The following is a 17,962-nucleotide window of genomic DNA, read 5'->3' on the forward strand; positions in this document are numbered from 1 at the left end:
GAAAAACACATCCAAACGTCAATTTAAAAATGTCTTGTTACTGAAAAATAAGTGGTATAAATGGTTTCTGCATCCAAACACAGCACAGAATCTCACAATATGTGCTACAAACTCTTTTATCGCATCATTAAACAACATGCATTTCTCCAAGGATTCAAATATGAATACCTTATTTATTTCTGACTGTTTTTACTATGTGTGTGTTTTGCATTTAAATGTCTTTGTACTTTTGTGACTTTAGATAGCAGCGTGTGAACGGGACTTTTATTTTAGTCTGACGATGTGACGTCATAAGCCGGCGCCGCGAGCCCCTGTCAGTTGTGATTCGGCTGAAGAAAGGTTTGTGTTTTTAAGCATTTAATGTGTTTGAATAGATAACAATAATTCAGTCGATTTTGTAATTATTAGAGGCGATCTTAAAGGAATTAGTCTGCATTAAATGTACAATTGTATTGCTTTATCTAACTTTAATGAACGTTATTTTCTGTGAGTAAAGCGCCTTCACACATGAGTAACAGAAAAGGTGCGTCTCATTTTGCGTTGTATATTGTGAATCAGTTTATCGTGAACACGAATTTGGTCACTAAAGAAAGTTATGATGAGGTTTTTGATACTCCGAGTCAATTGAATCGAATGATTCAGTAACTGATCATTTGAATCGCTCGAATCGCCACTCGTTGACGAGACATGCTGCTGGTCAAAACAGTGTGAATGCAACGAGAAAACAAACCAGCTATAAAAATGTTTCTTGAAAATGGAATATATTAAATATAATATACAAATCATTAAATACCAGCTTCAAACTAATAAAATGACCAGTATAATGTATGTTCTTTTTAATCTGGAAAAGTGTTAAAACCATGTTTTTTTGATTGATTACCATTTGCATAACCACAGTTTTACTACAAATACAATGTTTAAACTATAACAGTGTAGCAAAACCATGGTTAATTTGTGATTACCATGTTTTTTGTTGTGTTATTTGTAGTAATTAGGGAGCTGTGGTAGTTGTTTGAACTAGGGAGCTGATTGAGAGACAGATATTTAGTTTGGATTTATTTTTCTCTCTGTTAATTATTCTCATCTTAATCATGACAATATTGTCTAAACACACAGGAAAAACCACTGGTGAAGCGACTGAGATTCATGTGACTCACTATAAAGATGGCGTTTATTAAAGAGGAGAGTGAAGAAATAAAGATTGAAGAAGCGAGCAGTGTGAAACAAGAAGATACTGAGGAACAAACAAAGATGGCGATTATTAAAGAGGAAAGTGAAGACATGAAGATTGAGGAAACATTCAGAGTGAAACAAGAAGAAACTGAGGAACAAACAGGTTGGTTTCATTTTCAAAGCTGAACTCAGTAATTTGGTCCTTATTAAAATGTCCAGCTCTACAGAAATGAATGATATTTTCGGAGGAATTAAAGTGGTTTTATTTGACATGGAGCGGGTCCCTCATGTGGACAGACATGTTGACATCACACGATCAGACAAATAATTACGCTGCCTTCAAGCGAACATGAGAAGATCCTACTTTCATATTGAACATTCGTATTATAACATGAAGTCACACATTTAATTAGGAAAAAAATACAGTTCTTGCAGTTCTCATTGGTTCTTGCGGAAGCTCAAACCTGCTGCGTAACACGAGAATTAACCAAATTTTTTGCACGTTAAGTAAACATGCTTGAGCTTCTGTTTCCACAACTCGTGTGTGTTGTAGGGCTGTCACTTTTTATTCGATATTCGAATATGCATTCGAACATGACGTGAAATATCCGTAATCAAACTATAAATAAACTATTTGGTTTTTAAAGTGCAATGTGTAGCGCATGTTTTACGGTCTATGATTAGACCGTTTGTTTTTTATTTTATTGTTTGCCATCTCATCCAGTAGCAGGCGCTCTAAACGTATTGTAGAGTAGGCCCATGACCAAATCAAGCGAATAATAGCCAAAAGCCACCCTGTTTTGAAAATGGAAGATAACGCACAGAACGGCCAGCCTGATCGGACAATTCTACCCCAACTCATCTAAAAAGTAGTGTCTGAAAATATTTTGGGTTCTACACCGTAGATGGTAAAGTAGCGTATTTTCCGGATTATATATCAAAATTAATTCATACTGACTGACATGGACCAAGAGAAAACATTACCGTTTACAGCTGCGAGAGTAGGCCTACATGCTGCTCCTTTTTCATTTACTGAAAAACTGTTAACTGAAACATTAACCTAAAGACAACTGAGAAAGCCTGAACACAAACAAAATGCCCCCAAAAAGAAAAAAAATCTCCCATGATTTCGGTGCTGATGCGGTGGTGACGCGTTCATGTAACATGTAAGGGAGGCGCTGCCAATAAAGCACCTAAAAGCTGTCACAAAGAACTGGCAAAAGTAATGACTATGAATATGACATATATAGCAAGGAGACATTTACATTTTTTACTAATAAACAAGTGTTTTCTGTGTCAGTGTCGGCTGCAAAGATGAAGTTGACGATGCTGACTCGCGATCTTCGCAGTAGTGAACGCGCCAGAGAGAAATGCACATTTCATACGGATTACATAAGCAGAGAACAGTCTGTTTTCTTTCGTTTTGAATTGTTCTGTTTAAAAGTAGACATTTCAAGATTTCTATATATTTCTCAGGTCTGTGAGGCAAGTAGGCTACCTTATACGCTGAGTTTCGGTTCATTTATGAGATGAGCTCCAGGTTCACGCGCCGGCGCCTCCGTGTCGTGATTATATATCTGCTATATTTAAATTGGCAATTGGTTGATGAAACATTGATTAAAATTAAGATACAATTAATACAAAATGAAATGAAATTTAAAGACAGGCTTTGTGCTCTGTTTGAGGTCTCTGTGAAGTTTTAAAGCAGTCTTTTAGTGCCGCTTTCAGAGCGCTCATGTCCGTAACGGAGAACTGTCCCGTCCGTAACATTGTTTTGTTTTTTTTGTGAAATAAACTTATAGTCCAGTGCCATATGTTTTTTTCGTAGATATTCGAATACATTGCTTGATATTTGATACCCGTTCGAATTAGATTTTTCTCAAAAGTGACAGCCCTAGTGTGTTGATGAATGTTTATATGTGAATAAAAGCCTAAAGTAAATCTGTTTAGCTTATAAAGCGATCAATTCTCTTCAGAATATTAGATCAGATTAGTTTCACGATCTCTTTAGAACTTTTTGATGCGTCAAAGTTTTTAGTTGCATAGCTGTCAATGGTGGGATGGAAATCTCCACCCTTTAATTAAAATGTCCAAAAATGTGTTAGAAGCATCACAAAACCACAGTTTAGTTAACCCTCTAAACCCGAAGAACGCGCCAGTGTGTTCTGCTGGATTTTTTTCCTCAGCCTAAACAACTTAAAATACTCCGTAATTTTTGGCCATACATATAAGTATTTATACATCTTTATCAACTATAAAGGGTCTTATTTTATTTGTGTTCACTCACAATAACAACAAATCCTTGTGTTTTTGTAAAATAAAGAATATAAACAGGGTGCGCTTTCAGCTGTCGCTGTCTCCGCGAGAAACTTCCTGAAAGACAGACGTCTGAATAATGAACTGAAACTCAGCTAATACTTATCACACAAACATAAAACGTATGTCTAAAGAAAGCTTGAAATGTCTACTTTTAATTAAAACAATTCACATTTAAAACAAATATTCTCCTGAAATGTAATCTGTATGAAACTAAAGAGATGTACAGTTTCCCCTGGCTTAGCTAATTATCGTTAATTTGGTCACACCCAAGTGCAGAGCGTGCTATTCATAAGATAATGTGTTGAGGTGGTCTGCAAAATGGTAAACGACCTAAAAATCATTAAGTTTCATCAGAAGTTTCATTCACTTTCCTGCGCGTTTGGAAGATGACTACACAGGTGAGGAAGCTCCTCAGCTCGTCCTGGATAGCGACGTGGTCCAGCCGTGGATACAATTTTGGATGAGTACGTTTTTATTTATATTTGTTAGATTATTTCCAGACTTCTATTTGGATATATTTTTGAAATGCAATTTATTTAATTATTTTTAAATAACTTAATTTTTACTTAATTTTTTTAAGTTGAGATTTATACATCATATGAAAGCTGAATAAATAAGCTTTCCATTGATGTATGGTTTGTTAGGATAGGATATTTGGCTGAGATAGAACTATTGAAAGTCTGGAATCTGAGGGCGCAAAAAAATCTAAACATTGAGAAAATCGCCTTTAAAGTTGTCCATTTATATTCGCGATATTGCTACCCTGGTAATCCAGAGTTCTCGCGAGAGCACACAAGTTGAATTTGCTCAGCGAGTTACTCTGGTGTCGAGTAATGATGCTCATTAAATATGCCCCTCGATCTGAGCTTCACCAATCACATCGGGTTATCTGATATAGGCGGGCCAGAGGCGAGCTAAACAGATGACGACAGCGCTGTGACGTCAAAGTCATTAGTAAACATTGCAAGATGGCTATGGATGAACACCAGTTGTTTGAAACGGCTTAGGCCGCTCCAATGAACCAGTTAGACTTGGCTTTTTATCTTAAACAGGAACAGAAGATGCCACTCGAATCGTTCCTTTGCAAGAAGGACGTTTTTGCTGTTTTGCCGACCGGATACGGCAAGAGTCTAATCTACCAGTTAGCTCCGCTGGTAGCTGGGGTTTATTGTTGTGATTGGTTGTAGTGTTATCTAATTGCGTGCAGTGAGATTTTCCAATGCACGCTTGGTGCCGCCCCTCGAGCTGGGCGATTTTCATTAGTCGACGCCAGACCATTCATCTTTTAGATTTAGGTCTGGATTTCCAGGCTATGATATTGCTGCATCCACTCACAAAAATAAATATTTTATATATTTACGGTAGGAAATTTACAAAATATCTTCATGGAACATGATCTTTACTTAGTATCCTAATCCTAAGTAATCCTAATAAGTAAAATCGATAATTTTGACCCATACAATGTTTTGTTGGCTATTGCCACAAATATACCTGTGTGACTTATGACTGGTTTTGTGATCCAGGGTCACATATGTCTGGTCTCTCATGTACAGAAGGTTTCCTTGGCACAATTGGAACTCAATATCTACAGGAAAATTGGGGATTTCAAATGTCTCTGGCCCCTGAGCCTGGCGTACATGAGATGACCGTTCTTCAAAGGACAAAGATACAATGTCTGTGTCAGCTGTACTTGGTGTAGGAGATGGTACAAGAGAGATCACCTTTAAGGTGGGCCTCTCAGGTAAATCTGCAATGTCTGTGAGGTTGATTAGTGCATTGTTGCATCTTCGCACTGAAGAGAACTTGTATGGAAGACCTAACTTTATCTTCAAGTTGTTCCATCAATGTGTCCAAAGTTTGTGGTTTCCTATGCAGCGTGATTTTTCCGTGTGTCATTTTCATTCACTATCACTCTAAGTATAGTTTTTGTCTCCATTGTGTCCTGTGAACCCAACAATGAGAAAAATCTATTAATTTTACACTCGAGTTCTCAATAATAAAGGGATAAAAAGTGGAAATTCAGTTATTTTCTCACCCTCATGTTGTTTCAACCCTGTATGACTTTCTTTTGCTGAACAAAATATGATATTTTGAAGAACATTGGAAACCAAACACGTTCAGGTTGCCATGGAAGTCATTGGGGAACTGAAACTGTTTGGTAACAAACATTGTTCAAAATATCTTTTATGTTCAGCAAAAGAAAGTCATACAGGGTTGAAACAACATGAGGGTGAGAAAATAACTGAATTTCCTTTTTTAGGTGGACTACCACTTTAAATGTGGTAAAATTGTGCTACCAATTTAGCACAAGATAAAATGTTTCGCTGTAACAAATGTCCTGCCCTGAATTTTGTAGGGTGCCAGTGGAAAAGGGTAATTCAATTCAAACAGCTTAGTGACTGTCATTTCTGATATATGGCTGCACAGTTCATAGGACTGTAGATGCTCAATGTACCACGCTGTCTGTTGTTTGCATACAAACAAAATGTTGATGATGACAATTTTTACAATTTGCCTAAAATCAGGCAGACGTGAACTTGCACCAGCAGACAGAACCATATCAGGACTGTAGTTGATCCCATCAATGCACACTTTAGATGTGCTTTGGGTAGCAAAATTCTGCTGACACATGTTCTGTACACTCTCAGGAAAAGTCAGTGTAGATGCCACTTTGTCCATCTGGACAGAAGTTTTAAAAAAGGATGACGAGTCCATGTGGTATGCTATCAATCTCTGATGTCGGACTGCCAGAGTTTGTGTGACATTTTTGAATTTTTTTGTCTCACAAATGATTTGTTTGAAGAACTCATGCTTGCCTTCAAAACGCATGGTCCAGGCAGACATCTCTAAGTGGCCCATATGTCCTTATTAGTTGTGGATAATGTTCAATGTAGTGGTGTTTAGGACGCAACACGAAATGAGGAAATACTTTTAAAAGCAAACCTCTGTGCTCTGAAATTTTAGCCCCAAGAAAATCAATAGTATCATCAGTAAATCTGAAGGATGTCACCAGTTCTAGCATGTCTTTCAAAAGCATTAAAATCTCCCATGTTGCATCATTTTCTGGGATGTCAAAGCCAAACATTGGTGGGAGAAGTCTTAAAAGTGCTCTCTTGAGGCAAATGTAGTTGGAATGACCTGAGGTTGATCGGTCTTGTCTATGAATTTATATGGAAATTGTTTGATTGTTCTGTGCACATACTCAAGGGTGATGTACTTTTTGTTGATTAAATCATTGAGGCACAGTGCAATGTTTCAATGGGTATGACACCCTCCATCATGCATGATGTCAGGTGGAAAGCCACTGACAGAGTGAAAATGGTCAAGCTCATTTAAAACACACCTGCCTTTTACACCATACTGTTTTACCAAATTTTGGTCTTTTAATTTATTTCTGTTGCATTTCACTCCTTTTCACCATGCAAAAGCGGCAAGGGTGTTCCACAATAAAACTCTCTTGAAATCCTGCCCAGGAATGAGCACCAAGATTGTCAGCAGATACATTGAGAACAGTTCCCTTAACACATTCCCCTAACTGCTCCAAAAAGACACCATGTTTCTCCATATTGTTTTACTGCACTAGCCTTGCATATGAGTGCCAGCTGAATTGCCTGAAGAGATGAGCGGTGTTTAGATGGAAGATTAGCAAGAACCCAATAGACACTGAACATCTTGTGGCAATCTCAAATTCATCAGTGTACAGGGTAAGCAAAATCCTAAATTTCCCTGCCGTCAAAAAATCATTCTCACGATAGTTAGTGCTGTCTTTGTAAGAGTTGATCCCATTTGCAATGTCAAAAGGAGCAAGAACTTTCTCAAAGACATCAGTTCTGTTTAAAAACACCTGTAGCATATCCAGAATTGCCACATAAGCAAATGATTGTGAGTTTATATATCCCAAGTTTATATCCTGTTATAAACAGGATATAAGCTCTTATATCCTGTAGCACAACTATTGGAAACTCTTTCTGAAAACATGATGCTCTTTTACTGCTCTTTACTTAGTCATATTCAAGATCAAATTATTCTCTGTGACTGCTTTCATGATGTCTCTCAAATCAGAGTCATTATCGCTAACTCCATGTTGATCTAGAATCTGCTGTATGGCATTACACAAAAGGGGCTTTGACAGAAGAAAGATCTGGTTCATTTGTTGAATTACTTCCTGTACTGCTGCATCAGAGATATGCAGAAAGGTTTGCATCTTAAGAAGGAGCAAACCTAAATTATGTTCTAGTTGATTTTGCAAAAGATCCAGATTTTGAGTCTGGTCCTCTTTTTCATTTTCATCTTCGCCAAATTCAATAGAATCCATTGACTCATGGTAAGACATATTTTGTGTAACGTCTTGTGGTAATTCTGCAGCTACATTTAGAATTTCAACTGCAATGCTGGGTTTTAACTTCTTCTGACTGCTTAATTTGTGTTCTTTACATTTGTGAGCATTAATTGTAGAATAAATTCTGCTCTCAAAATTGCAGCCGTTGTATGGACACTGAACATTTTCATTCTTTTTTAAATGTTGACGCAAGTGGGTGAAAAACTCAGGTTCTGTACAAGGTTCCTTAAATTTACAGAGTGGAGAGTGAAATATTAATGGAGATTCTTTTGATCCACTTGTTTGTTCTGCATCAATTTGTTGGGAATGACTTCTTGTTAAATGCAACTTCAATGCATTAAATGACTTGAATGAACACAAACAGTCTGCATTAAGGCATGGAAATGGTGTAGTTCTGGTGTAGCTTCCATGTTTTATGCGATAATGCTTCAATAGGAGAGAGCTCTCTTTTCACAGGAAAAAACTCTTTCATTTCCATTGCATATCTGATCTCACAAAACAAGCTCCGCAAATGAAGAAAATAATATTAACATGCACACTTCTTAATAAACAGCTTTGTATTTTTATTTACAAATCAATATGTAGTGTTCAAACATTTGAAGTAGGGGTGGGCGATATGGGAAAATATATCACGATTCTTTTTCATGTTGGTTCTTTTTCATCTTTTTCACTATTTTGCATTATAGCCAAACGAATTTCCCTATTTTCAAAAAACAAAGCCTATAAAATAGAATAATATAGCAGACATTTTTGGGCAAAATGGATGATGATAAAACACTTAGCCTAGTCATTATTTTATCTTTGTTAATAAAAAAATAGGACCAAAGATACACATTACATGTACACAACATAATATACAAATGAAATAAAACACTACATAGGCTTGACTGTATACATTATAACTTGATTCTTAATAAAACTACTCTATTTAAGTTCTTCAGTCAAGAGCAGTGAGTGGTATAACCAAATAGTTGATGGTCCCCATTGACTTCCATAGCATCCTAATATGGAAGTCTATGGGGGTCATCAACTGTTTGGTTACCCACATTCTTCTAAATGTCTTATTTTGTGTTCAGCACAAGAAAGAAATGAATACAGGTTTTGGAACAACATGAAAGTTAATTAATAGAGATGCACCGATTACAATTTTCTAGGCCGATTCCGATTTCCGATTTTTCATTGAGTTTGACCTGCCGATACCGATTTTCGCCGATTCCGATTTAATTGTTTTCTAACCACTTTACAGCACACACAAATATTTATTTTCGATATTTTCTTTAACCCTTTCACGCGTAAGTTTAAAATATTCTAACTGACACCCCCACCACCAGAGTGAGTTTTTTCAAGGCGAACGTTCCCTTTAATGTTTCCATGGCGACGCGTCACGCGATACCGCAGCCACAATAATACTGTATGACAGATGTGTCGCTTTTATTTCGCTTTTCCTTTTTTTATTCAAAATATTCACAAACTTGCTTACCATGTCATCAACTAGCCTATCTGATATTCCGATTCTCAAATACGTGTAAGTGAGTGTGTTTGGTCGTTTAAAAACCTTTATAAATAATCTTGATCTATAATATGAGATGGGCGCCGCAATGTTGTCCTGTCAGTCGGATTTAAAGCACGCGAATTCATCAGTTTCTCCCGAAATAAATGCAAGAAAGTGGCCGGTGAACTGAGAAGAATAGAGTAAACTTTATAGTTACTTCCACTATGTTTGTCTGATATGAATAACACATGTTGGCAAATTATATTTTAATAGATTGTTATTGCTGCTTCCACAGACATCAGTGTGTATTTTACAAACTCCAAATGTATTGTTTTACTCGTGCTTATGTGTATTTAAATATCTGAAACCTAAAATAAACATTATGAGGTTGAAAACACTGCTTAATGGTAGTTGTGATCTATGACAGCGCTGAACGCGTCCGACTCTGGCTCAGCGCCAGCCAACGCGCGAAAGCACAGTTTGAATCTGGCAGTTATGCGACGTCACTGAACATTCTAAATGTGGCACCGTAACGTTACTCTCAGGGGCACAGAAATAAAAATCCCATATATGAGACCGTACCTCTCAAAAGGTTAATCATGCGGCGCCCGAGTGCATTTGACCGGCATAAAATCGGCATATGTCAGAGTGACCGGCCGGTCGCCGGTCATGGCCGATCACGTGAAAATCGGCCAATTCCGGTCACCAGCCGATCAATCGGTGCATCTCTATTAATTAATGATGACAACATTTTCATTTTTGGGTGAACTATCCCTATTTGGACAAGGGGCAGCATGTTCACTATTAGGCTACTGTCTCTTAAAGATCTGCACGCATCTAAAATACATAATGTATCCAATTAAAAAATGAAGTTAAGTTCACTTTAGACATAACCAACTGTGTTCATGAAAACATTGTGTATATTTGACAGTATTAGCGCAATAAGACGCGAAATATAAAGTCCAGTAAACAGGCGCTGTTTGACAGGCTTTTAGTGGTTGATGCGCTCAGAAAAAAGCCCATGTAAGAACAGCACGCAAATGAATTGTTTAACCGGCAAGGCTTTAAAGCACATGCAAATAATGAACGTTTGTGAATTGCAGTGTCCCGTGAGTGTAACTCCTCTGTTAACATCAGATGTGAATGTATGTCGCGTTGTACAGTAGGCCTATAGCCAATGTTGAGACGGAGGCGCTAGAACTGCAAATGATATGTGCCTTGTAGCACGATACTATTATATTTCTTCAAAACAGGTCGTGGAGACATTTTAATCCCACACCCCTAATTTGAAGTAATCTAAAACTTAAAATATATGAATTATAGCATAGCTATATTTCTACATAACTATTGCAACAATATAAATCAGTAAATTAGAGCAATCAGTAATATTATTTTTTTTCTGAGTCTACGTTATACTCACAATAAAATAAATAAAACATAAAAAGGTTCCTTGATTGAAAGCATGGACCTAACGATTAGCAATTTACAAATGCTAGGACTCCTTATTTCGATTAGCACAATCCAACACAATCCAAGAATTTGATTAAAATAAAAACACATCCAATGTTCATGTGTAATGCTAGTTTATTTATCAATTACACGATCAATTATGTATAGTAAGCAATTCAGACATTAAAAATTAGACAAAGAAGCACTGACTCACCTTTCCATGTGCTTTTCCCGTCAGAAATACGGGAATTTGCGTTGCAAATCGGCTCCACTTACTGGTAGAACTGCGCATGACCACTCATACATTTTCAAAATACTTATTATTTTAAGTAGAGGTAATTGAATCAATTGAGTTTAATAACTTTCCGTGCTAAAAAGTTGTCCTTTATTAAACTTAGTAAGGTCAGCAAACTTATTCAAAATAAGTTTTATTCACTTAATTTTATTAGTAAGATCATCAGTTACATTTTACAGTGCAGGATTATTTGAATAGAAAGTTCAAAAGATATAGAAAATCAATAGAAATCTATTGTAACATTATTCACTACCGTTCAAAAGTTTGGGCTCTTTAAGAGTTTAGTTTTTTGCTGTTGTTGTTGTTTTAAAAAAAAAGAAATTTATACTTTTATTCAACAAGGATGCCCTATATTGATCAAAAGTAACAATAAAGAAGACATTTAGAATGTTAAAAAATCTTTCTATTTCAGATAAATGTTCTTGTGAACCTCCAGTTCATCAAAAAATCCTGAATTTTTTTACACTATTGTTTTCAACATTGATAATAATCAAAAATGTTGCTTGAGCAGCAAATCATATTTGAATGATTTCGGAAGGATCATGTGACACTGTAGACTGAGTAATGATGCTGACAATTTTGACCACAGGAATAAATTGCATTTTAAAATATATTTAAATAAAAAGAAAGAGTTTTTGCTTTATTTTGGATCAAATAAATGCAGCCTTGGTGACCAGAAGAGACTTCTTAAAAAAAAAAAAAAATGTACAGATCTAAACCTTTTGAATGGTAGTGTAGGTCTAAAGTTTTTAAGTAAAGTATTTGTGTAAATAAAATGTATAGTCAGATTACTTCTTTTAACTTAAACTTGATTTTGTGAATAAGCCAAAACAAAACATTCAATCATTAAGTCTCCTCACATTGATTCTCTATAGTTCCCTCTGTCACATTCCTCATTGATATTCCCAGGGGAGGGTCTTTGTCTCTTCAGGTGTGAATCACAGCATTATTCATGATGTTTCACGCCCACCCCACATACAGCCATTCTGACAATTAGTGTCTTACAAAAGTTAAATGATTAATACACTATAGTGATCAGGATGGTTTTCACATCATTTTGAAGAAAAAACTCTTGGCAGTAAGATCCAGTTTTAAAAAGCCTTGTGAACAAATGTTTACTATGTGTTATTGTGTTATATGGCCTTATTTCAGTGACTTAATTTTAGTGTTTTTAAAAAACATGCATAAACGTTATTTTCTCAAAACTACAAACTTTTATGTACATGTTGCTCACATATTACTGTAGCCCTGTTTGTGCTGAATACAATGCAATCAGACTTTAGCCATTAATGTGTTTTTAAGCAACTGAAAAAAGCACAAATGTTAGAGCATATGAAACCTTCTTCAGGGCCCCAAAATACCATGTGATGGCTGAGTGTGTGAGTGTATAAATAACATATAGGGGAAATGAAACTAGACAGATGTCTAGGTTTGAAAACTTGTGATTAACCTTGTGATTAACAATATAGTAATCAAGAAAACAGAGTTTTCTATGGTGAGATGAAACAAAAAATTTGCTTTTTTGGCAGCAAACACTTAAGATGGGTTTGGTGCATACAGGGATTAAAAAAAGTACCCCATGTGTAAAATTAAATATTCTGCTGTATCTTTAATGCTGTGGGCCTAATTTTCTAGCATATATTTTGTTTGTTGCTTTAAAGCTGCAGTCCATAACTTTTTTGTGTTAAAAATGTATATAATAAGTGAGTACATCGTGAATCCATTTTCCGAACCATGGTTTGGTCTTATCTTGAATCACTTCAGTACACCTTTAATAAGCATTTATTTTCGGACTATTTTAGACTGGTACGGGTCACACAGCTGTGGAGTACATGCGTGACTCGTCATAGACATAAACAGAGAGAAGTAGCTCCGGCTACAATGTTTTTCCGCAAGACTCATGCAGTTCTGTTTATTAACTGCTAGAGCGCCAAAAGTTATGGACTGCAGCTTTAAATGTCTGAATGTTTTGATGTCTGTTGCTTTGTGCCATTACACTGGTGTTAACTTGTATTTGTCTCTGTTCACCTTAGACCTGATGCTGCTGAAAGAAGAGAGTCAAGAACTGAATGAAATGGAAGAGAAAGATCATGATTTCATAACTGGAGAAAAACCTTTTAGTTGTTCACAGACCCTTAAAAGAAAAGAAACCCTTAATCACCATAGGAGAATTCAATCAAAAGAGGACTGTTTTTTATGTCAGTGTGGAATGAGTTTTCCGGACATAAAGCGCCTTAAAAGACATGTCATATTTTACTCTGAAGAGAAGCCTTTCAAATGCCAGCAGTGTGAAAAGAGTTTCCGATTCAATAAATACCTTAAGACGCACATGAGAATTCACACTGGAGAGAGGCCTTTCACGTGCCATCACTGTGGAAAGAGTTTCTGTCATAAAGTAAGTCTCAAGACTCACATGCTGCTTCACACTGGAGAGAAGCCTTTCACCTGCAAACTGTGTGGGAAGAGCTTCTCACAACAAGGAAATCTTACATATCACATGATAAGTCACACTCGACAGAAGCGTTTCATGTGCTCTCACTGTAGAAAGAGTTTCATTCATAAAGTAAGCCTCAAGACTCACATGAGAATTCACACTGGAGAGAAGCCTTACACCTGCACCCAGTGCGGAATGAATTTTACATATAAAGAATCCCTTGGTATCCACATGAGAGGTCACACCGGAGAGAGCCCTTACACCTGCAAACTGTGTGGGAAGAGCTTCACACAAAAAGGAAATCTTATGGCTCACGTGAGAATTCACACTGGAGAGAAGCCGTTCGCCTGCCCTCACTGTGGAAAGAGTTTCACACTCAAAGGAAACCTTGAGGTTCACATGAGACTTCACACTGGAGAGAAGCCTTACAAGTGTCTTCAGTGTAAAGAGAGTTTCACATATCATAGAGACCTGAAACATCATTTGCAAACGCATTCTGGAAAGACACATGTGTGTTCATCGGTGTGACAATGGATTTAGAAAAACGAGCAATCTAAAAAAAACATCTGCACATTCACTCTGGATGAAGGCAATTTAATTGTGATCCGTGTAATAAAACAAATTCCATAATTTACAGATACACCTGAAAAGTCATGCCTATGTTTTTTTTGTAAATACTTTTAAATGGTTCTGCAATTTAGAATGGCACCAGAATATCTCTGTAAAATGAATGCTGCATTCATTAATGTGGCTGAATGTAGCCAAAATCTGTTTTTCTGCTCAAATATAACAGTTCACATCACCTTTTAAATAAACATGTGCCATGTGTTTTATATGCATCTTTTGTATTTTGACATTTTATTTGCTTTTGTGATTTAATCGGATTTCAAATGGCCTTTTTGCCTTAATGTAGTGGTTCTCAAACTTTTTGGTTGTGTCCTCTTTGTGGGGCATGTTGATTGGTTGACAGAGAATCGTCACTTGCGCATGCTAGACAGCACGAGGTGCCATCACTACTTTACTTGTCTATTGTGATGGATTTTTAATAGATAAGATGGTAAACTATCTTTTAAACTAACCATGATTCTAACATCTAAACCTTACTTCCATTTTTCAGGCCTAACATTCTAACACTTGAACAAAATGTACCAAAATGTCCTCTGAATATTGTGTCCATGGAAAATTCTGAAATGCTGACCATGACAATATTGAAAGTTAGTGTTTTAAATTGATCCAAAAGATAATTCAGTAATGTACTATGGTAAAGTGGTGCTTTTGTTCTCACAAATGAGCAATTACATAATTCAATTTTAAACCCTTTTAAATATTTTAAAAACTTTTACTAGAAATATTATTTTAAATAAGCAACATTTTTAGACACAACAAGAAAGCATTCCAAGTTTTAAAAGCACACCACACAGCAGCTATACCCTCCTCAGAATAAATCCCCTGTATTGTCCATGAGGATCTGGAAAGCGGTCCCGGATTGCCCTGACACAGCAGCTTGGGATGACCACTCTGTGACCAGGACCCAGAGTCCCACACTGCCAAGCCACAAACTGTCTATATGTAGCATGTCTAAATTGCCTGTTGTCTTCACCTTCATCTGGAAGGTCAACTACAGAACGCAGGTCATTCCAGATCCTCCTGGCCAGACGCAAGACTCCCGCCTGCAGAATGTATGCCTCCATGTGTGGTACAGTTGAAATGCAAAGACGTGGCTGTTGGTGGCAGCACTTCCTCTCCACCATAGTGGGCATTTCTCTGCATCTCAGGCAGATGCACGATGATAGTTGCCCGGGGACAGGAGGTAATGTTGGAGGAGCAGCAGGTCCCAAATGGCTGAGGACATCAAAAGCCGCTTTCCGACCGGAGGAACCTTTTCACAGTTCCTAGAACTATTGGCTAAAGTACCCGGATGTCGGCGTGTTCGCACCGCAGGAACTAGGAACGATTTTAGTTCTAGGAACTCCATTTGGAGGAACTAATTTGGGTCCTACTTCAGAGTAGGGTCTAAACCAGCACTATAGGAACTATCTGTGACGTTAGTGTACGCTGATGACCGAACGCACGCGGAACACCAGCACCCGCCATTTTTAAAACAGCTAGAATGTAAACACACAGATTATAGCCTATAAATTTACTCCATAAACTAACTATACAAACATGGAAAACAGTGATAGATGGGTCTCTAAACCTTTATGCTGAAGAGAAAATCCAACGCAACTTTGAGGGGACCAAGCCAAACATGATTATGTTTATCTGCCCAGCTAGCAACACTGGACATCAACCACACGGCATAGGCTAATAACCTTTTTTCATATACTGTCTACTTTCTATAACAGTTCTATCTAATAAGATATTAAACAGTACTGTTAGACAGATCGCTAACTAATAAACACAGAGAATGCGAGCATTGTTTGCTCTGGCGTTCTCAGCGCCGCCAAAATAAAGGTGGGTCGCGCCGTCAAAAAAAAAGTCACCGTGCTTGCGTCACTCCCTTACCCCTCCTACCAGTTCCTATGGCCACTTGGCCAGTGCGAACGCAAACAGCAAAACCGAGTTTAGGGGAGAGTAGTTCTTAGAACTGTTTAGAAGTGGACAGTTCCTAGAACTAAGTTCCTAGAACTACTTGGTCGGAAAGCGGCTAAAGATTAGGCTTGGATCCCGTGCCAAACATTGCTTCAACACTTCTTGTGTCTGTTGTAAATCCAATTGTTGAATTTGCTCCTAATGATAACAGAAAAAAATCTCATGACTCGTCGAAGTCCCTGTGGGTGCGAATTCCTCATCGGAGCCCATTGACTCAGTGTCAAAACTCTAGCCGCATAACATACAGATAAAATGTCACGCACTGTGCAAAGCATAGGGCATTAAATAGAGCTTACTGAGTAAAACCATTGCCTGATTGAATAAAAAATGGACAAAATATGGTTAAGAAGATGGAGGTGATATATGGAGATGGGCGTGGATTAATGGAAAAGGCTGAATGTGTAGGAGTTATGAATGTGTATGTTATTCTGATAATTTTGTTATTCATGGGTGAATACTAGTGCAGTGAAAATGACAGTCTATCCCAAGGATGAACAAAATTATGCAGACGATACAAGTAGCGGTATGTTACAGTGTTAATATAGTTAAAGTATGTTTTTCCTACTAAAATCTATACTATTTCTTGTTTACTGAGGTGACTGATGTTTATTCATTTAGCCCGGCTTCAGATAGTCTAGACTTGCTTGCTAAATAATTAAGGGCCTATCCTTACAAAAAACAGCCTAAGCTTTTCCTTTTAATCCTTTTTCTGCAAGTTTAAGAAGAGTGATCAGTTATACGAAAATCAGAGATGAAGGGTATAAGTGTGATGTAATGACTTAAATTTGCTGCATTTTCATTATACTATTTTTTGGTTAATCAGTTATCAGAGAATGATAAAAAGGGGGAATTGTAATGGAAACATTTTATTTTCATTGATCTTCAACAGATACTGTAATGTGAGTCACATGTTTCTATGTTCATTTTTGTGGTATGTGAACGGGAGATATATGTATGTTTGCATACCTGTGGAAGTGGCTGAATCAGGTTGTGAAGTGCAGAGCACAGCACAGCAACAATCTCAGGCACGAAGGAACGGCTCACCTCTGGCGGTCAGCTGATTCACCAGAATAAAAAGTGCTCAAGCCCCTGCCCCTTTTGTCTCAAAATGTATTGTGCCCCTCTCTGATAAATGTAAATAATAATTATTATTAAAATAAATATTATAATAAATAACAATACACTTATACACCATTGCCACTAACAATTAGCCTGGCTAACGTCAGACCAAGTCTCATTTGAGACTTGGTCTGGGAACTACATGTTCATTTTCTCGTATTTGAGGCGTGGTTTACGAATGCCCAGAGCCGTTTATTGGGCGCTACGAATGTCTATCAAATGCGCCTGTACGTAGCTCATAGCCAATCGTTTCAATTATACCAGATGACGTATGTAGAGCGACAGAAATTCGACGAGATTCGAATTGTATCAACATCTTTTCATTGGTAATGAGATTCAAAGGAGATTTAAGGCTTTTGTTTGTCGGTGAAAAATTGTGGATATACTGTAAAATAAAAAAAATATTATTATTAAATTATCATATTTAAGAGATAACAATTTTGAGTTTTCGTAATAAAAATAATATCGTTAAGGATAAAACTGTGGGTCACATTAGTAGGGTTTAAAATATAAGAACTTAAATCAACCCTAAATGTATTCACAAAATAAATGGCCAGCTGTTTCTTCAACAAGACCACAAAACGAGCAAATTTCATCAATATCAAGATATTTACATATGATGAATTAAACATGTCGCTCATATCTTTTAAATTGTTGCTCTTGCTTGTGATAATGCAAGTCGCATGATAACGTCAAAATGGCAGATGTCCGGTTCGCATTCATGCTTAACGAGATCAGGCTATATTGTTC

The 17,962-nt window shown here is 36.9% G+C and overlaps 1 protein-coding gene across 1 annotated transcript; it reads left to right on the forward strand.

Moving 5' to 3' along the window:
- Positions 1–241: 241 nt before the first annotated feature.
- On the forward strand, positions 242–14,340 carry LOC311289983 (uncharacterized protein). Its single transcript, XM_084408264.1, has 3 exons — positions 242–339; positions 1,117–1,336; positions 13,101–14,340. Exons 2-3 carry the CDS (start codon positions 1,165–1,167, stop codon positions 14,027–14,029), a joined length of 1,101 nt encoding a protein of 366 aa, XP_084264390.1. The 5' UTR covers positions 242–339; positions 1,117–1,164; the 3' UTR covers positions 14,030–14,340.
- Positions 14,341–17,962: the final 3,622 nt, after the last annotated feature.

This window comes from Rutilus rutilus, assembly GCF_951802725.1.
Source record: "Rutilus rutilus genome assembly, chromosome: 4".
Taxonomy (NCBI): Eukaryota; Metazoa; Chordata; class Actinopteri; order Cypriniformes; family Leuciscidae; genus Rutilus; species Rutilus rutilus.

Bases quoted from the DNA above. Each gene is read 5' to 3' on its own strand.
- LOC311289983 (XM_084408264.1), top strand. From the start codon at position 1,165: ATGGCGTTTATTAAAGAGGAGAGTGAAGAAATAAAGATTGAAGAAGCG. The intron at 1,337-13,100 runs GTTGGTTTCATT...TGTTCACCTTAG, and splicing joins AGAAACTGAGGAACAAACAG to ACCTGATGCTGCTGAAAGAA.